The sequence below is a fragment of the Gopherus flavomarginatus genome, chromosome 11 (assembly GCF_025201925.1).
Source record: "Gopherus flavomarginatus isolate rGopFla2 chromosome 11, rGopFla2.mat.asm, whole genome shotgun sequence".
Classification (NCBI taxonomy): Eukaryota; Metazoa; Chordata; order Testudines; family Testudinidae; genus Gopherus; species Gopherus flavomarginatus.
The window spans coordinates 37,547,431-37,574,250 of NC_066627.1; the positions used below are offsets into that span (position 1 = coordinate 37,547,431).

At 42.1% G+C, this 26,820-nt stretch overlaps 1 protein-coding gene across 7 annotated transcripts in view; it reads right to left on the reverse strand.

Moving 5' to 3' along the window:
* Nucleotides 1–26,820, reverse strand: part of NFATC2 (nuclear factor of activated T cells 2) — a 117,661-nt gene that overhangs the window by 44,498 nt on the left and 46,343 nt on the right. For all 7 annotated transcript variants that reach the window (XM_050918112.1, XM_050918109.1, XM_050918108.1 and 4 more), the window contains exons 6-9: nucleotides 24,377–24,517; nucleotides 4,315–4,370; nucleotides 3,472–3,598; nucleotides 709–1,404 (exon numbers count right to left, since the gene is read on the reverse strand). In XM_050918112.1, coding sequence (XP_050774069.1) covers nucleotides 709–1,404; nucleotides 3,472–3,598; nucleotides 4,315–4,370; nucleotides 24,377–24,517 — 1,020 coding nt within the window. The remainder of the gene's footprint in view (nucleotides 1–708; nucleotides 1,405–3,471; nucleotides 3,599–4,314; nucleotides 4,371–24,376; nucleotides 24,518–26,820) is intronic.

A 26,820-nucleotide genomic window follows, 5' to 3' on the forward strand; every position in this document is an offset into this window, starting at 1 on the left:
GGAACAGGATCTAGCCCCCAAGCCTTAGCTTTGTATTTTTTGCCTGCTATGAAATAGTACTAATGTTTAACAAAACAACCAATCAACCAGTTTGCCAATAACTCTTATCTACCTAAGCAGGATATATTCAAACAAAGCTTTAGTCTTGCTTTTATTCAGTCCTGACAGCTAAATCTACTGGGCTCACAACAAAGAAATGACATTGTTTTACCAATCAATGTACTACTGTTCATCTAGAACATCTGCAATAGTTTTGCCTGCAGCACTACCCTATTCATTATGTGTCTTCATGGACTGTTCAATTAGGCTTTTTTAAAAATGTATTTATTAAATGTACAAAAGGGTTTTTACATTGTGGAATTTGCATTGATATAAATAATTCTGAAAAAAACCACTTTTGTGTCAGTTTCTCCATTTTCAACTAATGTTTGACAAGTGGAAAAAAAATTAGAAGCAGTTTAAAACCTGACAGCTCACCCTGTGACATGAAGACAGAGGTTTTCTATAGACTGTAGAAATGCTTCATTTTTCTGAGTTGCCAAAGTGTGTTGCTATCTACCAAAAATGCAGCTGATGAAAGGCTCTTACATTAAGAAAATATAAAACTTTACAAGGGATGGGTTCTTACCCTGTCAAGAAGGAGACCACATTATTTTTGTGCAGAGGACCAGATGGAATTATATGTAATAAAAAAAGAGTGCTGCTTACCATCATCCAGATATGCTTGGTCCAGGTTCTGTTCCTGTTTAATAGTGACTCCGGCTGGTAACACTTCTTTCTGATCACTAACGGGTGGTCCATTTTTTGCTGCTCTCTGGCTGGTGGCTGTCTGCTGCTGAATCACGGTAGGATATGAACTTGGACTTATCCTTTGTGCTTGACTGACCTGAGGCTGGCTGGGTCTTGCTACATTAGAGGTAAAATTTTCACAGCACATGATATGCTGGAATTCTTGATGGCTTCCACACCTCAGCTGCTGATTGGTTGGAGAATAGTGAATCACGGGAGAAGATTGTTGACTGGCTGGAGAGTGGTGGAGCACAGCTGAGGTTTGGCCTGGGGAACCAGCATGCACCAGCACTGACCTGTGTGCATCTGAAATGGAAACCTGTGTGGCCATCAAACTAGACTGCTGGTAGCCTAGTTGGCTAGGACTGAGACTTTTGCTTCTTTGGTATATTACAGCTGCTGGGTTCTGCTGATGATATCGAGAATCAGTAGAAGACAGGCCTGAATGCAACTGCTGGCAGGAAGCCATAGTGGCCACAAGACAGGAAGGGGATTCGGTGACCATTGTGTGCTGTGAATAGTATGGCTGTGTTACTGTTCCCAGACCACTGTGTACTGTATTGCAGATTAAAGCTGGATCATAGTCATCAATGGGCTCTGTTTTGATTGATGGTACTAGAATAAAGCATGCAAAGGACGTTATTTTTAATGTGCAACTGAGAAACAAAGATTGTTTTTCCCTGGCACTAAGAAGAGACCTAAGTTATTGTGAGAGTGTGTGTGGGTGAGTGCACTCTCTACAAGGGCACTACAGGTACTAAATTGCTTGAGTGCAATCATGGGAGAATCTCTTGTGAAAGCACTTAGCATTAGGATGGACAAAAGCTTTACCCAAAACTTCAGCTTCACGTTTCTCAAGGTTCAAAAATTCAGATTAGCTTATTATTTTTATTGCTGTCATTTTAATTCATTTTTGGCTTGGTTCTGCAATTTCTAGCTCTAGGTGGAACCCAAAGCAAAACTACGAAGAAACCAGGAAAGAGACATTCCTCATAGTACTTCTGGCCCCAGTGGAAAAAGGAATTAATAGACAGTTTATGAGACGTGTTGATATTGCAAGATTTGCAGCCCTGTTTTTCAGTCCAAGAGATTAAATAGAGACCCAGAGGAGCAGCCTAGGCTTGACCATTTTTAGAGCTGTCTTCGAGACCCAGTCTGCCAGCATCAATAAAAGGAGAATAAACTCCCATTGTAAAAGTTGACTGAATCTTGATGTGCTGGGAAAATGATGCAATTTTCACTTCTTGTAACCCCCCCGACATTTTAATGCCCTGAATCTTAGTTCAGGGATACATACCAGGCAGACTGGACAATAGTTATGTAGACAGATAAAAACGAGGAGTCCTTGTGGCACCTTAGACACTAACACATTTATTTGGGCATAAGCTTTCGTGGGCAAAAACCCACTTCATCAGATGCATGGAGTGGAAAATACAGCAAGTGGAAAGTACAGTATAAATATACAGCACACGAAAAGATGGGAGTTGCCTTACCAAGTGGGGGGTCAGTGCTAACAAGGCCAATTCAATTAGGGTGGATGCAGCCCATTCCCAACAGTTGACAAGAAGGTGTGAGTATCAACAGAGGGAAAATGATTTTACATTTTATTACATATATTATATTTCTACCTGCTTACTGGATTTTTCACTCCATGCATCTGATGAAGTGGATTATAGCCCACGAAAGCTTATGCCCAAATAAATTTGCTCGTCTCTAAGGTGCCACAAGGACTCCTCATTGTTTTTACTGATACAGAGTAACACGGCTACCACTCTGAAACCTTTAGACATATAAACTTCTAATGGAATCTTATAGCTTTTTTAAAAGTTTACATTTTGAGGCTCTTTTTGAAATAACAGCATATTTACAAATGTAATTTCACAGTGCAACAATTTAGTGGCCATCAAAAGCCTTAATGATATCCTCTCTCTAACTATGAATCATATAGAGCAGTGAAGCATTTTCTACTAGGGACGGGTGAAATGCTTTGTACCAAGTAAGAACTGATCTGGGATGTTTCCCCATCCTTAGAAATTAGCAGCACTGAGATATCATTTCAGAGCTTGAAAAATCCAGTCAGGTTAGTTTTTGCTTTCTGGTTTCCACTGAGAAAATCAGCTAAAACTAGGAAGTGCTGGGAATCTCATGAGTAACTCTGTTTCACTTCTTGCTCACGAATTCCCAAGGGAAAGAGTTTGAGAAGCATCCAAACTTTTCTTTCATATCTAAACTGGCCCTATGTTAAAGAATATGTCCTACTCTTCTCCTTCCATACTCTAGTACTCCTTTCCCCAGATCTGATGTTAACTTACTGTGGTACATGTCAACTAGGTAAGGCAATATTCATTGTTTTCACAGGGTCAGAGCACATAAGCATCTGATCCTGTTCTCACTGAAATCATTTGCAAACTACTATTGTCTTAAGTGGGGCAAGATCAGCCCATTTCCTGGACATCTGATGTAAAGCCCCCTGACATACACATATGTATATATATAAAAAAATTCCTCCCCCAAAATTACATGCAACCTTTAAACCAATAGTAACTGGTGATCTGGCAATAAATCTGCATTAAATTAGAAAAATTCAGATGCTTTGTTAATGACAAGAGAATGAGGTATCAGACTACAAAGCCTGCCTTGACAGAAACTGTAGCCCAATCTGCCCTCTGCATAAAGAATTACCTGGGTGATAGGTAAAATGCTGTGGCTGACTTCTTTTTCTTTTCCCATTGATGACATAGAAATTCACCTTCACAGGTGTACGGATGTGCTTGTTCCGATACTCTGGTATCTCTACAAAAAGCATGCTCTGAAACAATGAAAGGTGACAATATGGTATTAGAAACCAAAGTCCAATGATCAACAGGCTCTCAGGCAACTACCCCATGGAGTATATATCCTTGGAGGAAGGAAAAGGAATTTTCTTGTTCCCCTCTGAAAAGGAGGATGTGGGGAAAGAAGGGACAGGTGGGTTAGGACTGGAAGATTTCTGATATAGGAAACTGGTATTTAAATGTCACATCCTCTATGGCTTCTGTTGCTAGTGTCCTGATGTTGAAGAGAGAAGTCTCAGCTAAAGAGAACACATACAATACTGATTAATGTTTCAGTGCTTTAACTACTCTCATGCACTTGATAAACATGAAATGTAATTATTCTATATATGTATTTATTACTTTTTTACAATCTGATCCCACTGATCCAACTTCCATAGCAACAGTGCCATTCACTTCCTTAGGAGCAGATAAGGCCCATTGCACAATAAGGGCTGGAACCTAGAAGGCGCTGATGGTATCCTCTAAGTTTTCCACTGACCTCAGCAGGAGTCAAGGCTGCTTAGCATCTTGCAGAATCAGGCCCAGAATGTAAATGCAAACAAAGGCTCTCAGCCTGCAAAGCTCTGAGCAGCCTGGACTACCACTGAAGTCAATGGAAGTTGGAGGTGCTCAGCACCTTGCAGAAGATGTTCTCAGCATATAGCTGAAAATCAGAGAGTAAAGGACATACATTATGTTGCATACTTACAGGTTGGCTCTTATCTTTATCCACTGTCGCCTCCATCTCCCAGATCTGCTGACCATCTAAAAGTAATATTACACTATTAACTTGTTGGAAAATGTTATCAGAAATCTGACTTCAATAATGTCAAATTAGTCATTAAGGCTCTAATTTAGCAGAGCACTTAAGCACATGCTTAGTTCCAACTGAAGTCAATGGGATTTAAATGTAAGCATGTACTTGAGTACTTTCCTGAACAGAAAAAGATTTATGCACAGGCTTAAAGTTAAGCACATGCTTACGTGCTTTTCTGAATTGAGGCTCAGCTGATGCTTTACATGTAAATATTAGAAATGTTCAATACAAATGAAACATCTTGCTTTTCAGCAAGGCTCTGACTTCAGCCAGCAGAATGGACTGAGGGTACAAGGAGGTCAAATGATTTGACCAGAGTCATACTGTGAGTTAGCGGCTCAGCAGAACCCGGATGAATTTTCATTGTTTGTTTTAACCACAAAACCATGCAAGTCTTCATCTTCCTTAGTAACACGCATGTTACTGACTGGAGGATTAGTTTCTAGTAAAAAGCTATTATTTATTGAAATATAAATCCTAATTTTTCACCTAAATTTGTGTGTCACTGGTTTTAAGTGCCCAAACTGAGAGAGCTGGGGCTTTGATTTTCAGAGATACTGAGCACCCAGAGCTCTCACTGAAATCACCTAGTGGTGTGAGTGCTTAGCACCTCTGAAAATCAAAGCCCCAGCTGTCTCTAGTAGTAGTTTATAGGGACAGATTGTTACTGCTTTTTTTTAAACAGGAAAAAAGATATTACCCAAGGTGAAGGGAAAGAGGGAACATTGTTATTATTATTAGAAGACGACTCATCCATTTGTTTTATTTTATTCTACCCAAACTTTTTAAGAACCATAGTTGGAAAGACAGTTACAAGGTGTCTGATTTCTTTGTGCTATTTGTGTCCTCTTCCTGTTCTGATATGTACAACATGAAGCCTAAATGTACATGATAGCTATCTATCAACCCATCTACTTTAGCCAGTAATAAAAATAACCTGTAGCTAGATATGCACCTTCAGTATGTCTTTACTCCAAACTTCTAACAACTGCCATATACATTCACTGTCTGGGTTATCCAACTACAATGGATTGACGATTTACTGTATATGCTCTAATTAGCAATAAATCCATCACATCCATAATGATGGCCACTGAAACACAGAACCTCGTTCTGCTGCCTATTACAATCGTGCACTTCCAGTGAGTTCATGGAATTACACGAATATAACTGAGAGCAGAATTTGGCCTACAGTAATTCAATCTGCTTTCTCTCTTTCTGTTGCTCTCTAGCATTATCAGTAGCATAGTCCAAAGTCTCTTAGCAACCCAAGGCTAACAATATTAGGTAAGTCATATACCCTGAATAATTTTTCATTTAAGGGCTGTTCAAAGAAATATAGTACAAAATATGTCCTGTGAAGTGCCTGGCAGTTACTTTGGAGACTGCTGAGGGCTTTGGAGTCATTGCATATTTAGTCTCTATGAGGTGCAATGTCACTTTGATTGTGTTACACATATTTTTTACATATCCATCTAAAATAGATTATATGTACACTGCTCTGCCATTGCATTCTTTGTGCTGAACCTGCATCAGCCTGGGACATTTCTCACAACAGTACATGGGTGTCCATTAACACCAATTTAGCTCACTGTCTGCTACTGTAAAACACTGCGTACTACTGCACATTGATAAAATGGCATCCCAGGTTTTGTGTGTGAAATGTAAACTGTTGGACTGAAATTAAATTTTGCCGAAACAGAAATAAATGTCTCCTTGGAACCGTCATGATTGGCCCATACGTTGTGTACGATACCTACATAAATCGACCAGCCTTAATAGCTTTATTAGTTGTACTGCTTGCATGCTTCTGAGCCACCTCTTAATGGGCCATGCAGGAAATAAAACCCACCTACTAAGAGCAATTTATCTTAGAGATCCGTTTACTGTAATATATACTCTACACGTGCTGTAGGGCATTTATTTGAATGCACTGAAGCATATTTAGAGCATGTGACAACAATAAAAAATTTTTTCTATTAGTAGAATTAAATTAGTAGGGTTCAAAAACTATAGGCATCCGATTGTGCGCCCGATCACCATGTGCACGCATGCCAGGCAAGCTATTGCGTGTCCAACTGGTCAATGCACATGCATTTTTAGTACTAGTGCACAAATTAGGGGCTCAATCTAGCCAGGAATATTTTTTCATTGACCCAAAAAATAATTTGGAAGCTGCTTTTCTTTTTTTAAAAGACTTTGAGCCCTGCCGCTAAAATTTTCAGTACATTGCATTGGGGTTTTAGTCAGGTGATTTGCTTTAAAAATGCTGATGGAGTGCAAAAACTCCTAATAGCTCTCTGAAAATTTGATTAATATGAATTATGGGAACTGTCATCCAAATCACTGAGCCAGCACCCAAAACTGTTTCAACAGTTCAGCCACTAGCTGAGTGTTTGTGCAGCGGGTGGGGAGAGAGGGGGGTGGAATCTTCAAAGGTGAGGTTCTGTTGGAAGGTTTCCCTGACGCTTATACATATGCTTTGGATCTACAGAACTGGGGTGGAAATCTAATGAAATCTGCTTCTTATAAGACGACTTATGTTTCCTGATGCCTGGAAATTCTGCAAGAGCAACCTCTCTTGTGTTATATTGGGACTTCTGCTTCTAGTCCAAATGGTAGCAAAGAATGCAGGAAAATGAAAGAGGATTGTGAGGATTTTTGTGTTTTTATTTAATGTACTTTGCACCATTTATGCTCTTTGTTTTCTCTTTGTATTCCACTCCATGTGGCTAATGAGAACTGGCATGACAGTTGCACTTGGCTGTCTAATCTGTTTCCTCCCTGCAGCCCATAAGCAGAGGCTAATTCCAACTCCAGGAGAGATACTTGTGCTTGAGCGTAGCTAGGGTGGTGAGGGGCTAGCTGCCTTGAGTATGTACCCATCCAAGATGCTAGGGGTGTACTCAGGACAGCTAGCCCCTCCCACTATTTGCATTGCTGCTGGTATCCTTCTATTTTTGGTGCACAAGATGAATAAGATCTAAAGTAGGTATATCTCCTTCTGCTGGACTTCACACCTTCCAGCTTGAAATGCAGACCTACCCTAAGTAATAATAACAACATGTCATATTCATCCCAGTGTAACTCCACCGGCAGCCATCAGGGATGAATTTGGTCCAGTATGTGGTTCTTCTATAATGCCTTTCATCCAATGATCTCAAAGCACTTATCCAACAATAAGTAATTGAGTCAGCACCCCTACGAGGTAGATCAGGGGCACCCACTGCTGAAATGCAGCCACCTCTGGGTTGGAATATAGCTGTTGTTTAACAGTGTGTAGCAGCATCACTACATGCTGGAGAGCAGAAAGTGAAGAATACTCAATCCAGTTGAAAGTGCAAGGGGATTTGTAGCCCAGATGGAATTACTGGAGTTGGCGTAATCTAACTGCTAGTACTACTACTACTGAATTACTACCCAGCCAAGGCTCTGACTCAAACAGCCTCTAAAAGAGAGAGAGGAAGAATCCCCCTTATATCCATTCTAAGGACTAGCTGGATCTGGGTGCACAGGCATAAGTGGGACCAGTCACCCACTTACTCCCTCCCTGCAGTGGAGAGAGTGTACAAATGGCTGGAGACTTGGCTCCATCCACCCCTCTCACTGAACAGAGTAGTTGAGCCAATGCAAGAACTATGGAGCAGTACTACTGTTACAAGTGAGCAGTAAATCACTCTCCATCCTCTCTCCCCCAACAAGGCGGCGTCAGGGGAGGAATTATGACTCAACATGTCTCTGAGTCACAGTCCCTCCCTTGAGACTACTCCTGAAGTTGTATAGTTTATGCACTGTCCAGAGCTGTGCCTAAAGGCACAATCTAGCCCTTTGTCTAAAATCTGGAGGCACAGATTTTTCAGAACTGCACACTCCGTCACCAGGATACTCTGGACAATCACAGCACTGGCATGCAAAATGCCCAGTTAGATACTCAGTTACCTGCATGTGCAATCAAACACAAATGCCTACACAATGCCCAGAGCAAACTGGGACTGCAGATATGCATAGTTTATCACAATCTGGGGCTAGGTGCCAGCATCATCTTCTTTATTGTCATCTTTAGCACCCTCTTGGATACTTTTTTTGTTGTTACTCTACAGGAAGAAAATGCAGAATAATTTCCTTTTACTACTGAACAGTTCAGTTCCTCCAAAGTGAGCCCGTTGTCTCTTCTATATATTCTTACATGCAGTAATGGAGTTCCAGAGTGCAGACAGCATAAGCAAACTGTAATTAGAGTCTGCAAGCCTCTCACCTGATTTGCTGCTTAGCCCTAACATCCCAGAGGACCACTGTGTAAATTAATGGAGAGGATTCCAGAATTTTAATAATGAGCATTTATTTTGGCCACTGCTGTGGACTGTCACAGGTAACAGCTATGCTCCTGTTAACACATTTACTGCTGAAACCTATCGAGTCAGCTGAAATGAAAACACCTTTTTTTTGTGTGTGGCAGCTCTGGGTTTACTCCAGCAAAAACAAGGGCACCTCATGGCTGAAAAGCAGCACTTACTGAAGAATTCCCTTTGTAGCTGGTCGTTATGGTGAAAGGCCATCACACTAGCTCTTAAAGATTTCTCGTAAATCAAAAATACCAAAGAGATTGATATTGCGATTCCTCTGACTGTAAGAGGAGGAGGAGATCAACAGCAAAATGTGTCTTACAGTAAAATAGTTTATAAATCAATCAATTAGGAGTTGACTGGGGATTTTTTTCTGCTTGAGGATCTGAAGGATAGGGCTAAAGCAGTTGAAAAGCACAGCTGGAGGCAGACCCTTTGCAATGGTGTTTACACTGATCTGGGGATGAATGTCACTTTTCACTTGCTGTAGTGCATTGTCCCATACACCACTCTGACAAAGCACCTCCTGCTGCCTAGTCCTGGGTCTCCACCCAGCTCTGCCAAAGCACCTCAACTCTCGACATGCAAAACCTCCTTTTATTACAGTCCTGGTTCTCCATATTACTGTCAGTGCCTCAAAGGCAGATACTTGCTATTTCTGCCCTTGGCATCTTTAAACTACCACGTGAGATGTGGAAATTCACTACAGATTCTGTTCAATTAATTTTCATTTTTGACCTTTTCTTGCCTTTGCATTTGAAGCCAGGACTTCATGAGTGACAAGCTGGGCACTCATTGTTCCAGCCAGTACTTAAAACAACACCTTTGGACAAGGTGAAGGTTAGAGGCTTGCTTGACACATAGTGGAGTTTATGAACTGTTATGAGATTTTGCTGTTGTAGGTTAAGTACTATAAATTCTTGAATTGGAGAGGAGTTAAGAATTAGGATACAGTTGAACACCAAATTAGCCAAGAAAATCCTATTTGTAAAACCAAAAGCTGACTGGTATATTTCTAGCTACAGGTCTGGGGGCTAGTCTTACTCTTGTAACTGCATGAGTTAAACAGTTCCTTAACTAACCCTCAAAGCCAGCAGGCACATGCATATAACATTGAGTCATCTAAACAATGCAATATGACTGATCCCTAATAACAACTAAGGCAACTAAATGGGACTTTTGCCACTGTTCTTCCTCATTACAGAATATGATCATCTTAGATTGTGTGCCGTACCCCAGTGTTTATATAACAGTTACCTTGGTCATAGACGTACCATAAGCAGAGAGTTTTAGCCATCAGTAATGCATAAAACAAAGGCAACACAGGCCTCAGAGTCATATTCAATACTCAAGAGGCCTGTGAACGCAAACCACAACAACATTTGATTTGATTTAGTGACTGAGCCACTGAAACTGCCTTGAAACCTAATGAATCCAGGCATAAAAGTCAGATGATGTTTAGACGGAGTTCAAAGTCCATGGGGATTAAGAGTGGGAATGAGGCTAATGCCAAGTAAACAAGGAATGTATTTATTTTGGGGTTATCATTCTAATGATGACGGATGCTTCTACATGGATCTATTTATGCCCGCAGCCGTTAAACATTTTCCTACCAAATCTGTCACCAGTGACAATTCCTGTTCTTTAAGCACTGAAACGCTGTTGAATATAAACATTTTGCAGCTCATGCACTGACCTTTATGCGTAAATATCATGTGGCATGCTCCATCTGTCTTGCTGCTTTTCTTTTATAATCATGCACATACAAACCCTAATTTTAGATGGTCAATATTTGCTTTTCCCTTAACCCCCAGGACTATGATCAATGGAGCAAGCCTCGGGCAGAGGCTATGAGGCCACGCATTAATGGCTGCATTAATTAAAAAGAACCCCACTTTAACCTATTTTTTTTCATAACAATAATAATAAAAAAAAGAAACCTCTGAATTGTGCACACCCAGAAAGATAACTGAAAATCTGAATAAAATGTGACATGGAGATGGCATCTCTTGGGTTCACTGATGGGGCAATCTGGGAAAGCCCTGAACACAGAATACTTTCCACACAGCTGCCAACACAACACATTTCACCAGCATGAAATATGCATAAATGTGTGTGGAAGGAAGGGGAGAGAGAGATTGAAGCAAAATTCTAAAATGAGCTATTAAAAAGACGTATGCAGTGTAGCTGTAGCCATGTCTCTCTCTCTCGCTCACCAACAGAAGCTGCGCCAATAAAAGATATTACCTCACCCACCTTGTCCTTCTTCTGAAAAAGTGGAATTTTTACCAGAATGGTGGATGCACTGAGAGATGCACGGGTTACTAATACCTATATTATAATAAAATCTATAGGTCTCAGCTGAGATTGAGACGCGATAGCCTTTCTATAGGCTTGGAAGGATTCTCTTTTTATTGGTAAATATCAATAAATGTTGATTTCACCATGCGCGCGCACACACACCAACCAACAAATAAAATATTTCCACTGAGAATGCTCAAAATTTACAGATAGGCAAAGTCAGAAAAAAGCTGCTTGAGAACGTATTAGACATGGATCAAAGGCTATGTATTGTGACAGGACATGTTGACAATTTGTGTTTTAATGGTTGTAAATGTAACATTGACCCCCTTGGTTGGTGTCAGCAGGGATCAACCTGGGACCCTTAGAACTAAATTCTTGAGCCTGTAGTGCCTGAGCTAAAAGACTTGCGTCACTTAGCCAACCTGTAGCAGGCTCATCAATCTCTAGCTGGCCTAGCCACCACTAGAGGGAGACAGAGTAATTATTTTCAGACCCCTCTCTTGTCTAAGCCATCAACTGTGAAAATTTAAATTAATAATTGAAAAAAGGCTTTAAAATAACATCAATATTATCCACTGAAATTAGAAAAAAATAAAAATCTAATTCTCTCAAGCCTGTTTTTATAGCTTGATGTAAATAGGTTTCTTCCCCACTGAGAAACATGCCCAATGTCAGTACTGGAGGAACTGCATAGTGTTTAGATATCATAATCATGCTCTCTCCATGCATTAGATAGAAACACATTTTCAGTCACCTCTGTGCTTGCTAACAGAGAAAACTGGGCATCAGCCTGGCTGATAATTTATCCCCAAGCGTGTGTGTATAACACTGCCTTCTGCTGGCTAGAATCAAAACTTCTTCACCAGTGTACTGAAGTAAGGAGGCCACAAAAGCAAAGCAACAAGCCTTCAGAAGGGGTTCCTGCACTTCATGGAACAGCCTAACTGCCCCAGAAGAGGACTGGCATGTTTTCAAACGTCGTCTCTTCTTATTGTGCACATAGGCAACCGGAATGGTTTACCGGAATGGACCTAAAATTTGGACCCAGAAAGGAAACTTAAAGTGGAGGGTGATGGTGGAAAATGCATTTCAAAACCATTGGAATATATTCAGTTCTGCATTCTGTTGAAGGCTTGGTAGGAATTTATTTCTGACCCTGAACACCTATTTCTAAAAAAGGGGACATAATGCACTGTAGCTAAACCTACTTTCATGATTTTTTTTACCCCTTTATCATCATGTTTACTAAGTCGTCATAAGGACATGAGAGTGGCAATGAAGCCCCTGTGTGCCCTGTTACCTAAAAATCAGTGGCTGCGCTATCCCTGAAAGGACATCCACTTGAAAACGCATTGCCATTACTACCCAAAGTAGTAGATGAGCCCAGCTCCTAACCAGCTCATTGCCAGAGTCCACATGAGCAAAGACGCTCTTGAATTCTGTGTGAGGATTTTATGTATAGAATTCAGACAGCATCGCTGAAGGGTCAGCAGATCAACTCAAGAAGGTAAATGTAGCTGGTGGATTTAGACCTCTCAGCCACAGTGGCCTTGATAGCCGACTTCTCAGTTTTTACCGGTGTGGTTCCCTGTATTTGTTCACTTAATGGTTTGTCTTAGTTGGCAAGTCTCTAACATACAGTGCAGTGAAATGTTCAGGAAATAGCTGATTTTTGTACTGCTTCAGGGCAGTGAGCTTTAGCGCTAAGCCCTGATGAGAGATCTGATTGTGTCAGAGAAATGAATGAGTTGTTAGAAGAATGTAATTCTACCTTTCTAGCCCAAACCATGATCGGACCAAAAGCCTTGCTTCAAACTTTGGGGGGAAATGAAAGTGTCAATCTGCATTAGGAAAACTTTGCATGATCCTCTGCAGGTCCCTTGTAGTTGTTTTTCTTAATTAGTCAAATAAGTTTTCTCGAACCAGTTACAGCCTTTGCACATTATTCATGATCCCTTATTCGTTACGATGGATTGTTAACTAGCAGGAAAATGAGCTTTCTGCCTTAGCTGAGCTGGCATGACTGATGGACTGAAATGGTCAGGAAATTCTTTTCACAGTTCTCACAAACTGAAGACTAACCATATTATTCTGTGGATTCTATAGCAGCTGGTAAGTGATTTTCAATTGAAAATGTACATTGCCTTTTAAGGATCACAACAAATATTTAATGGACACTGTGTTAACTTTTCATCACACAGTTAGCCCATGTCAACTTCTAAAGGAATTTAGCATGGCTGGTAGGACAGTTGTTTCATCACTAAATGCCTATATAGCATTGCCTCTGGGCTTGGCTATTCACAGTGCTTCTTGGAAGCGCTCTCAAAATGCATGAGGATTAATATGTCTCTGACTTTTTATGAGCAGGTGATAGGCTACTCCCCAGCCCCCACCGAGAAGACCCTAAAAAAATTTTCAAGATGCCCCAAGAACAAAAACGATTACAACTTTGCCAACTCCACTGATGGAACGGAATCCACTTATGGAATGTTCAGAAACGTCCTAGGAGACACTGTAAAGGGATGGCATTTGATCTCAGCCAGTGGCATTACTCTGAGTCACACCGCTGAAAGTGAGGTCAGAATGTGGCCCAAGGCAGTGCTCCCAGGGAACCTCCACTTTGAGATAACTCTCAAAGTTAAGAGTTACTGCAGCTGGAACACATTTACAGCTCACCCAAAATGGGCCACTTAGTTCTTCATAAGGGTTGAATGCTGTGGATTTTTGTGTTTTGTTTTTGTTCTTGGATCAAAACTCCCATTGCGGTTAATAAAGATGTGCTTGTGGTGAGCTGAAGCCAGTGCTTTCATTTCACTGAGGCCTTGAATTTGAGTCATCAAGGCCAAAGATACATGTCAGGGTCTGGGAGGTAAAAGGCCAGCAAATTAGTCATCCACCATTCAACCCCACCCCAAGTCTGACATTTGGTACAGTGAGAACAAGTCTTAGAGGAGCTGTCCCCGAGTCTATTGTTTAAGGAATTCGACCTGAGTTGCAATGAAACAAATACAGTAGTTGAGTAGTGAAACAGCAGGGTCAGATTGTAGTTCCAGAGCTGTTCCAAATAATTCCTTAGGCCAATTCATGGAAATATACTTCATTTTTTTAAATAAGAAATATATATCATACACATATTTCTATATTTTTTTAAACAAAAGCTCCACTCAAAATAAAACCACTGCGAACCTCCATATAAGAAAATGAGTCACACCAGGATGCGATGACTAAGTGGGAGAATGGGGAGTTCCACTATCCACGCCAGCTTTTTATACGATCAATTTACTTTCAACAGGTGATGGGAGCTTCTCTCGCTGCCTTTTGTTTATTCCAAGAAATGTCATTGTTGTTTTTTTTTAAACAAGTTTCAAAGCTGAATAATCAGGAACAGGCGTGCTTCCACTCAGAGCCCCCATAGTAAACACTGAGCCAGGGAATCCAAGCCAGTAGTGGCTGCCTGTGTTAATAAGGATTTACCAGCTGTAAAATTCCAAAACCTTGTGTCATATGAGGAAACCTTCCAAAACACTGGATTCCACTGTGTCTCAGTGAGTCTCTCACAGCTATGGCAACTCAGCTTCTGCAGCCACATTTTTTAAATATAAATATATACTTGGTGAATGTATCCTTAGATTTCCCTCCTGCCCCGTTTTGCAGTGGGGTTTTGGGATCCCTGGTTTAACATCTGACAACTTCCCCCTGGAGTGTGAGAATGCTTGGGGCACTACACATCACACCCAAGCTAAAGCATGCAACTAGAACGATTGGCAGTGCTTTTTCAGCAACTGTTAGATTGAGAAAAGCAGAACATTCCATTTACCAATGAAACTTCCCGTCTGCTCAACAGAAAAAAGACAAACTTTAAGCTGCCATGAAGGCCGACATAATAAGCATGTGGGATGTTGATGGCTGATGCTCCTCTTCAGCCAAATGCTCAGGCACTGGCATTTATCAAGACATCTTTGTCTTTCTTCACCCAAAGCATTGCCCTCTACAGTTCATCCTGAAACCTGACCTCTTTTGGCAGCAAAACCTCCCAGCTGGGCTCTGGGCTCCACTCTCAATTCTGCAGATATCTTTCTTTGGTGGCATGCAAGCCATAAGGAGAGGAGATTAACTTGTAAGGCAGTCGGTCACCTTTAACTAATATAAAAAGCAGGGGGGACTCCCCACACAGAGAAGTATAATATATTCCCTGACCCATCCTGCTGCTCTGCAGGGGTCTATTGGGAGAGGCTGTGCATCCAGAAGCATCCAGCATTAAAAGATGGATTGCAGCCACAAAATGAAAGGACCAGAGAAAATCCAGTGCAGCAAGAAAGGAGCAATACTAGCACTGTATCACATTTATTTAATATAGTACCCTGGGAAAAATCTTGTCAATCCATAATCAGTTGAGTAATCCCATGTTCAAAGGTGACAGTCTCAGATCTATTGAGCCTGTTGCTTTTCCCTACAACTCCTTTTCTGACCTCTTCTACTGAAAAACTCAGTCAAATTCCTGTTGTTCCTGATGCTGAGTTCTGGGTTCAGTGAGTTAAAAAGTGGTGTGCGTGCATGTACATAGTGAGATTCTTATAAAATCAGAGAGTGGTAGGTTAAACTATAATCTCTTCAAGGCATGTTCTCTTGCTCTGGCCACTCTCAAAATTTAGATTTTCTCATTTCAGTTCCTTTAAGTTTGAAATTTGCTCTCAGAATTTACTGGGGCTTCCTTGGAATCCTGCAGGTTGTTCTCTAGTCTAGGGTCAGAAAGCAAACCTTTCTGCGGGGAGAAATGGGACTGCTTTATTGTGGATCCTGAATTTTCCAGGGTGTTGAAAATGGCCTGAAGTTTTTGTATTTCCCTTGGATGTTTTTGAGGTGAATGGAATGTTCATTAATAAACTGGGAGGATTATTAGAAGGTAGCTGTTCCCCTATTTCTCACCTACTTTAGACTTAGCTCTATGAAAAAGAGAAGAGGAACATTGCTCTAGGGCCAAGAGAGTCTTCTTTATACTTGGGCACAATAGGGCCCTCCCTTGACTGGGGCTCCTGGGCATTACTTTAATATAAATAAATAACTGCATATTTGAATTATGGCCTGGAAATGCATGCAATTTTGCCATTAAGTTGGAACTGTACAGTAAAACTTTAGCATTGGAAGGGCATGTGCTTCTAGTGGTTTGTGCCTGAATCTATGCACATATATGACAATCAATGCAAGTGAGAGTGCATGTGTTTAAATTAAAGGATGCTGGCAGGTATGGACTGCAGAATGCCTATGTGCACATTCTGGCAGGGCTCTGCACACCAGCAAAACTGTATGTCACCAAACAGCATGCCAGTCACAGCAAAGCACAGAAGGGCACTTCCAGAAGTGGCCTTAATTAGGGCCAGATTTTAAGAGCAACATCTGAAGCATTCATTTGTATTCAATGGGAGCTGGAGGTGCTCAACAGGATTTAGCCCTTGATGTGCCCATGTCCAACTGAAGCCCCACCAAAAAAATTGTCCTCTAGGTGCCACTGTGTTTAGTTTCTGTCCTCGCATGGCTTCCATACTCCCTCCACTGCCCTTGCCCCCTTTGCAACCTGGCATCATAGAGCTAAAAGACCTGATTCTCTGAGATGCTGAGGATCCTGAACTCCCATTTAAAAATGAGGCTTTCCCCACTCCTCTGTATGCATTCAGTGCCTTTTAGGCCTGTTTTTCAGATGTATCAAGCACTTGCTGCTCCCACTGACTTCAACTGGAACTGGGGTCCTCAGGACCACTAGATGTCAGGCTCTAAGTAAAGAGATTGAGCTTTTCTTATTTGATCAACAGGTGTTCATTTTAACTACATTTATAGTGGCAATCCACACATTTCCTCAACTAGAGGCAGAGATTATAAAAGCCCCAGTTTCCTTTAAACTATGGTAGACAGCTGGGTATAATGCATTTCAGTAGGATTGCCAACATGCATCATTATGTCCAGTTTAATCTTCCTCTTTAGAGGAGAAATGCCAAACAATAGAAAGTGCCCCTACGCTCACCTGCTTTGAATGATACGCTCCTGGAACATTTAAAGAGTGCAACTTTTGACAGAAAATTTCCTGCAAAATGTGTTATTTTTACAATCGCTGTGATATGTTTCTGAGAACCGGACGTACTTGCCCAGTGTCAGCGTACTGATGTGCGTGGTGAAAGCTGTGCCAGTGTTACTAGAAATCAGCAACACAAGTAGTGCAAACAAACTCAGTTGTTTATTATTAGAAGGCAGTGAGGGATGGGTATTCCAAAAACTTTGGCTTGTGTATTTGCATGTCTAACTATGTGCGCAGGCATAATTACTTTGTGCAAAGCAGGCAAATGGAGCACAGATGGTTGATTAGGCACATTTGAACATGTAATCACTCATTTTGTGTATGCAGTCAGGAACTTGCTCACACAGATTAGAAGCACATGTATAACTGCACAAGAGCCAGGGCCAGCGCTTCCATTGAGGCGAACTAGGCAATCGCCTAGGGCGCCAGGATTTTCAGGGGGCGGCATTTTGCCCAGGGAGGGCGGCAGGTGGCTCCGGTGGACCTGCCGCAGTTGTGCCTGCGGAGGGTCCATTGGTCCGCGGCTCTGGTGGAGCTGCCGCAGGCATGGCTGCGGACGGTCTGCTGGTCCCGCATGGCTCCGGTGGACCTCCTGCAGGCACGGCTGCGGCAGCTCCACCGGAGCCGCGGACCAACGGACGCGGGAGTGACGCGCGGGGCGGCAAAATGGCCGTGCGCCTAGGGCACGAAAAACTCTAGCGCCGGTCCTGACAAGAGCAGTTACAGTAGTTTCTGTGACAGCTATACCCAAACAATCTCTCTGACATATTGTGGCTGTCCAGTCACCAGCTCAAGTTAAGTGTGGCTAAAACACAGCTCCGAACTCCCACCGCGAAACATTCCCTACTGCTTCCATTCTCAGTTACTAGGGACAACACCATCATCCTGCCCGACAAACAGGCCTGTAACCTGAGCATCTTTTTCAACTCAGACCTCTCTCTAGATCCTCACATCCGTGCTATGGCTAAATCTTGCCAATTCTTTCTGCATAACATCTCTAAGACACTGCCATTCTTATCCCTCCATGCAGCTCAAACGCTCATTCAGGCTCTTTATCATAGTGCATCTCCATTACAGAACCAGTCTTCTCTCTGGCCTTGACAAGTGCAAACCTGCCCTGCTCTTATCCAGTCAGAATGCTGCTGCAAAGAGCATTTTCCTAGCCTATCACTTTGGTCAAGGCACCCCTCTCTTTGAGTAACTCCACTGGCTCCCACCTCTCCAGCGCATCAAACAAAAGTTGCTTATGTTCACTTTCAAGGACCATCATAGCCAATACCCACCCTACCTGTCATCTGTCACTCATGACTGAGCCGTTGACACCAGCCTCCATTGCCCACTTGTTAAATTGTCAAACAAGCCCCTTTGTGTTTTCTCCTGTGCTGCACCCTACACTTGGGAGCGGCTCCCTATGAACATCTGCACAGCCTCATTATCAACCTTCAAATCCTTCCTCAACACTCTTTTTTGCTTTGAGCCCTACAAAAAACTTGACAACCATTAGGCTGCTGGTGTGCAGGAGCACAGCCTGTCATGCTGACCAATATTGTCTCACTGGTTCCCTGTGCTCCCCTGACAGCCTGTCTCCATCTTTCGTACCTTGTTTTATATTTAGCTTGTAAGCCCCTTGGGGCAGGAACCGTCTTTTTGTTCTGTGTTTGCACAGTGCCTGCTGCTACAGCTGGGTCATGGTCCATGACTTGGGGCTATGGTGCTATAATGAATAAGAACAGAGCAATTAAGAGACATGCTTCTTAACAGAGCAGGGACTTTCCTTTTGGATTCACTGTGGTGGGGTCACTGAGACTGGATGTAAATCAGGATGAAAAATCTATCCACTTTTGTAGCTGCCAGGGAAGTGCAAACTGTTTTTGCCTAATTTGAAGCCTGCTCAGCTATCCTGGGTTGAAAAGTTCATCTAAAAACTTTAACATTATTAGGTTCCGATTCTGTGTAGGGCAAACTGTGGGAAAGAGAGCAGAGAGCAGCCAAGAAAATTTCTAGTGGAATAATTAATACACTGGGCCAAATTCTGCTATTTCTTACACTGGTGCAAGCAATCCTGTTGAAGACCAATTTTTTATTCCCACTGGTAGAGCAGGATTATCGCCTGCAATATATTTTGTAATTAAGCAGTCTCTTACATGACACCTTCAAAAAGGAAGCAGCAGACTCTGTATAACTTCCTGCAGGTGGAATGAGAAGAGGGTTGGCACTCAGGGAGTCCTGAGCTTTCATCTTGGCTCTGCCACTTATTTTCTGTGTTGCCTCTGACAAGTGCCTCAAGTTCCCCCATGTGTACAAAGAGATAATATCGACCTTGCAGTCATAGACGATTTGTGCCTCCCTATATGGGGTAGTGGGGTTACAATCTAAAGAGGAGGACATGTGACCGCCCCATGTGTCTACTCTGCCCAGTAACCCCCTTTTCCCCCCCGCCCTGCGCCACCATGCTCTCCCCGCCCCATGTTACCTGCAGGGGGAGGCTCTGACCTTCTCTTCCTGCACTTCCCCCCCCCCACCCCACACATTTAGCTACTCTCCCTGGCAGCCCTGGCAGGGACAGAGGCCAAGTGAGCCAGAAACATGCTGGGGGGAGAGGGTGCTCCTGTTCGCTTGGCCCCTGTCCCGGGCAGCTAGGGTAGAAGTGGGCCGTAGTCCCTCCCCCACAGCATGCTAGGCCCTGCCCTGTCCCCGACAGCCAAGACTGGGCAGCCACATGCAGCTCATTTGAAGTCAGTCAGCCTCCATATTGAGTCAAGGGTCCATGTATATACATTGCTACCGGATTGGAGCCTTAGATACCACAGAGATGGGAACCTCAGAAATGTAAGATAGACAGACTCCAGGGGGAGAAAAAAATCAGGACTCTGCTGTTTGAATATGGAGGGTTGGGGAGATTTTTCTTAAGTCGACTTTAAGCATCAGAGACCTCAACAGCTGCACCAAGTTCAAAGGGCACAGAGGCAGCCACTTCCTCTCTCTATACTGTATAGCTGAGTTAATGAAAGATTTATGGTGGATCTACTCCAAAGACATACAATTTCCATTTGGGTTGTTCTTCCACCTCCTGCATTGTCCTACAGATGATTCATGATGTCCACGTAGCCACCATAAGAGTTTGGCAAAGGAAAACACCATGCATTCTCCCAGAGGAACAGGACGCTTTTCTACCACTTGCAGAAAGCAGCAATAACCAGCACACAAAATGGGAGTAAATACAATGCAACAGAAGGCATGTAACTTGCAAATTACTACATGGTAATTAAAGCAAATCTAAAAGGGAAATTCCAGAACTTTTTTTTTACATAGAATTTACTAGTAAGATTAAGGCTCAACCAAAACATGGACAGCCTTGAATTTCTGGACATTTGAAACCCTTCTCCAACATTGGAGCCCGCCTCTACCAACGTCAACATAAAAAGACTAATTTGGCCTCAGAAAATGAATGCTTGTTTGCAGATTCACTTGCTCCCTTATCAAGTTTTATAGACTCAAGTATGATATTTACTTGAGTTAGAACCAAGTAAGTGCAAATCTTAACCCACTTTCTGCCAGATTCTTAACTGATGTAAATCAGTGTAGCTCCATTAACTTCACTCAGCTATATTGACTTACGGCCGCTGAGGATCTGGCCCTTAGTTCTGAGATGCCTGCTTAATAAAAGCATGCAATGCAGTACGTGGTTGGAGCTCAAGACTACAGTGCTTAACTGTAGCACCCAGCCACTGAAGTTCACTTCCTGCTACCATTTCCTGTACCAGTCTTAAAACAACAAAGTTTTATGCAGTGCTGGTTAGTGAGTTCATCAATTTGTGTTGTGGTCAGTACAACAGAGCAAGCACCAGTTATTTTAACATTGCCAAGCAAAAATATTTCAGCCTATCACCTAATGAGTTGCCCAGGGAAAAATCTATAATGCCCTCTTTGATGTAGTGAAATCCAGCAACATTTACCATTGTTCCTTATGGCATATTGTATGTTAGTATCAAATATGGGTAGAGTGTCGTTTCTCTAATGATGAATGTTGAGTTTTCTATAAAATCCAAAGAAGAAACTGAAAGGTCATCTCAGGAATGGCAAATTTAGGGGTTCAGTTTAGAGAGTCAAGTTTAGTTTATTATTAAACACTTTAATAGCCCTTTAGCTCTGGTTCTTATTGCACACCATGTCATACATCCTCAGTTCCCAGTTCACTGGAGAGACTGACCTTTTGACCCCACATCCAAACACACCCAGATTCTGGAGCGTTTGCAATTCAGAGCAAAATTGTCAGATTGAACAAATGGCAGATTCACAGCAGAAAGGGTATATTAAAATTTCTCGCTGCATGGAGATGTGTGTGCTAGTCTCTTTGCCAAAAAAAAAAATAAAAAATTCTGATCCTCTGGTTCTGTCAGCTGGATTGCTAGGGCGGCCTGAAACTTCACCTTTTAAGGATCACGTCATCTAAGCATGTTCAGAGCAGTTGTACACACTGTACAGTGTTTAAACGCCCATACTTGCAAGTGCCCTGTTTACGCTAGTGCTCCCACTCTTGTTAGCACCGATGGAACCGAAATGGGGAAAGTCAATGTGGGAAATTTTTGAGACAATGTCCCCATGCGGACAAGGCCCATGAGTTCACAAAGTGAAACTCGGAGATAATCATACTTTCCCTGTGTGCTGGTGCAGCTTCCTTCCTTCACAAAGATGTAATCCTTGCATAGGCTCACTAGGGCTGCTTAGCTATCTGAAAGCAGAAGCAACAATGATGGAGACACCAGAAAGATGCACAACCCACCTACTGTGGGTTTATTTTGGCTTTGTTTGCTTCTGAACAGCTTATCAGTGTTTCTTATAAGAGAGCATGATGATCAGAGTTGCAGCACTCAAGCTACTCCTTTAAAAAAAATTCTTAGTGTTTCTTCAGCAGCTTGCACCCAAGGGTCTCAATTACTGTTATAAACATGATTCCGACATGCCATTATGCACACACAGTAAGCAGAGGTTAGCAAAGATGGTAAGGATGACTCTAGCAAAAATTACAACCCCTGAGCAACTATCATTCTTTTCGTTCTAGCAACACTTCAAGATTCCGGTGCTAGGCACTGTAAAAACGTATAACAGGCTGTACACTTGTAGAGGCAGGGACTACCTACGGGCTTGATTACACAGTGGGGTAATGCACATTTCAGGGGTGTGATTTCTAAAGCGCATTCGTGTGCAGCACGTTAATTGGTCCATGTAGACCCTGCTGGAACACACTAAACCGTTTCAAACAGTGCTATGTTAAAGTGCACTAGGGAGCCTCTCAGGCTGGATCTATACAGACCAATTAATGTGCAATTCATTAGTGCACTTTAGAAATCACACCCCTGTAGAGCCTACCCTCCCACCTTGTAGACAAGCCTTAAACAGACAAAATAAAGGCGGTAGCATGTGGGGGAGGGAGAGGAGGAGAAAGGACGTATCAAACATATACAATTGTAAATTGCAACCTTAACTGTGTGTTCTGCCAAGAGCCACTAAGGCTGCTTGGAAAACTTGGAAAATATATATGGTTTTAACGAACCAATACTATTTGCATGTGATGTTATTGAAGGAAGGTGGGGGGATTCTTCCCTAGAGAGCTGGATTAAATATTTTTATTTTATTTTATTGCTACTGACATTTAAGAGTTCATCTGTTCCTTCTGCTAATTCCTCACTTGGGGCCAGCTTCTGAAATACTTTAGCGGTTCAGTAACAAGTTTGATTTTCACCTGCAGGTATCATAGTTAGGCACACAAATCAGGTAACTGAACATGCAAATATCTGAATGTGTTTATATAGACAATTACCTGACTTGCATATAAGGGACACATTACTTCTGATGGGAGATCATCAATTTTGATCATGCATATGTAAATCTGTATTTGTGTATGCAATTCATATTTTGTGCAAGCAAATGTGGGTTTTGTAAATACAAAATGCAATTTTTGCTGACATTTTTTAGGGTGACATGCTGAATTTAGGGTCAAATCCTGCAACGTGCTGAGCACTGTTGACAGGCAAAATTAAGGGTGCTCAGAACCTCTTGAGACACCAAGGGTATGTCTACACTGCCAAAATACCTGTGGCACTGAGTGTCAGAACCCAGGCCAGCTGACTTGGGCTCACAGGGCTTGGGCTGTGGGGCTAACAATTGCAGGGCAGACATTCAGGATGGGGCAGGAGCCCAGGCTTGGAGATCCTCTATCCTTGTGAGGTCTCAGAGTCTGGGCTCCAGTCTGAGCCCAAACATCTACACTGCAATTTTATAGCAGTGCAGCATGAGCCCTGCAAGCTCGAATCAGCTGACCCAGGCCAGCTGCAGCCATGCCGGGGGTCTTTTATCTATATAGACGTACCCTCAGTGCCTTACAGAATCAGTTTCTTAGTCGATAAAATGTATATCAGTATGATACAAGTTTTAGATCAAGAACAATATCAAGTTAGTTGGCTTATAAAAAGGATTGTGCAAATGTGAGAAATAATTTTTTGTGAAATTTCTCATTAAACTATTTTCCAATTCATTTCAGGACTTTTCACATGCCTGAAATGTCACTATTCTATGGAGGAGCTATTTCCACATTGAAAACGTGGAAAATTATGATTTTGTTGTTGTTTTGTATTTAAAATTGTTCTCTCTAAGGAAAAAGTTGAAATGATAGGTATGAAATATATATGCAACAATAGATTAAAAGTAACTTTCTTTGCATTTCAATAGGAATACAAAAATCATCCTATTTTTACAAAAAAAATACACAGGATTCATGTGTTTTTTTAAAGAAGATGGACTCATTTTTTACTGGATTTGCAATAGAAAAAATTCAATTTCAAATATATCTATGATAGTATTTAGCTTTTAAAAAATGAAATATAAATAGCATTAGAAAATTGCAACAATATACCTAAATGTCATCATATTTCTTTGATAAAGTTTCATATTTCTGCTGATCCATGGTTTCTTTGTACTCCTCTAGGCCTCACATAACAAGGTGCCCTTGATTTACAATTTATTTACTGGAGCCTGAAAATTAAGGGCCTATCGCAGATATTTACTCCCATGAGTAACTTTACTTATATGATTAGCTCCAGTGACTGCAATGGCTTTACTCATGTGAACTTTAGTGAGATTACTCATATGAGTACAGTTACTCAGAATGTGTGACATATTTTTAGGATCAGTTCCTAAGACTGTACATTTCATCAGAGAAACATTGCAAAATCTGCCTTACCTGATGTCTTCTCAGTGAATACAACTTTAGACTCTGCTGTGAAATTCTGACCAGACAGGATCATCTGCTGTCCACCGTAAACTAGGCAGCTCTCAATATCTTGTCTTTCAACCATTGGAAGCTCATGAGCAGATCTTTGGGCTGTAGACAAAATGCAGACATGAATGAAATCAAATATGTTTTACCAGGACTTTCCAGATCTTCACAGAACTATCCACGGATTGATCTTGTCATCGTTACCATTCTCTTGCTGCCAAAGGAGCTTCTCTAAGATGCTAAATTTAGGTTAAAAAAGGAAACATAAACTTACTCAAGACCTTTTATTTGGAAACATTTAGGATCTGGCTCCAAAGTTGTAGCTGTGCTGGCCTTACTTCTTGCCCTTGACAAAGGACAGCTTGGATGAATAAGCTGGAGCGTGCCCATGTCTGTTTCCAAATAAATGGCCAAATTTTAAATGCTCATACACTACAATCCTGGAGCCTTAACATTCCACCTGCCAGAAGGATTCCACTGAACAACACTGAATTCCTTTTTTAGAAAACCAGTACAAAACTCCACTCCTTTCCAGGACAGACAACATAAAAAGGCTTCAGAACAATCCATTCACTAACAACAATGCACAACTGCTGTGTACACAAAGCCCTGTGTTTGTACCAGGGCCGGCGCTTCCATTTCAGCGACCTAGGCAGTCGCCTAGGGTGCCAGGATTTGGGAGAGCGGCAGACTTCTCCGGTGGACCTCCCGCAGGCATGCCTGTGGATGGTCCACTGGTCCCATGGGTCCAGTGGACCTCCCACAGGCGTTCCTGTGGATGGTCTGCTGGTCCCACGGCTCCGGTGGAGCATCCGCAGGCACACCTGTGGCAGGTCCACCGGAGCCGCGGGACCAGTGAGCCGGCCCTGCGCCTAGGGTGCCAAAAACCCTGGCGCCGCTTCTGTTTGTGCCGTCAAACAGCTACTTGGAAACACAAGATGGGCCACTGCATGCACACAGCACCATTGGCACACAGAAGGCCCTGCATTCATGAAGCTGCAGCAGTGGCTGCAGCACAGCTCTGCTGCATTCTATGACCTTGTGGGGTTACTTGCCTCTGCAGGGATAACTGAGTAACTGGTCTATGCACTACAGAAAGAGAAATTTTTAACGTAACAGGATAAACAACAAGGAAAAGACCAGCTGAAGGAGGATCAGTGTGGAGATATGTTATTGATTGATGCCCATCTATAACAGAGGGTGGTTTCTACAGGATGGGGCAAGTCAGGACTAGGATGGGGCCATAGACCAGGAATATTTCTCCATCTCTCTGGATTTAGTTATCCCAGTCAGGCAACTGGGGAGAATAATACTTTGCTGCCTTGCAGGAGGGGGAGAGAGAGAGTTATGAAGCACATGAGGCTCCTCTACAGAAATGTAATATAGCATCTTCCAGATCATAATAATCTATTAACATGAGTTAGAACAATTCATACGGGCAGGAAAAAAGCTTCTAGGAATCACGTCTCCATCCACATTAACCTGTTTCCTCAAGCAAGCCTGCTTGTTCACAAGCAGCAGTATCTGAAAAAAGCCATGATCCAGGAGTCTTTCCCCAGAACAGACACCTGGAAAGGATCAAACACCATCCTGGGACCAGGCCTCGTCTTTAGCCCAAATGTATCTGTGTGCACATTTTTTTTGCAAGTGATGCTATGGAGGCTGGGTACAGGCTCAGCTGACAAACTCCACCTCCAATCCCTGAATACACTTTATGCTTATTTTAAAAATATAGTTTCATATTTATCACAGTAACTGTGTCATTGTAGATTTTTTTGTTTTGCTTTGAATTTAGGACAATCTTACGCCTTATTGTACCCATCAAATGTATTATGACAGCTGGACTAAGAAGATGCCAGTGAAGAGTATCTATGCAGACAACTTTCACAGAAGCTGTTAATTTCTTCCACATGGCTGTAGGATTAACCCCTCTTTTTAAATACTCAAGGTTTTGATGAGTTCATAATTGGATTTATCACAAAGACAGATTTATAGCCCTGAAAGCTTAAGAGTAAATAATATTCATAAAAAAAACCCCCATCTACTGCATTTAAAGGAGGACACACTGAAACTCCACCTGGAGCAGTAGTATGTCCTCTCATTCAGTCCAATGTTGTGTCACAATGAAGGTGTGATGTTTCTTTACAGGGTCACTACAGGCCTAATTTTCAAAGGAGCCCAGCACTCACTGCAGCTTCCATTGATTTCAGTGTCTGAGGCAGGAAGCCTTAAAACCAGTTTCCTTTAAGGGCACACACTGTAGCCCTGCAGCTACAGCTTTTTCTTTTAAAGGGGCCCACAGAGGGTAACAGATGCACTGGGATGTGTGCATGCATTCCAAGCCCAAGTTTTCCCTTACGGGCACCTTTAATTCTAAAAGTACTTTTCACACTGGCCCATGCAACTAT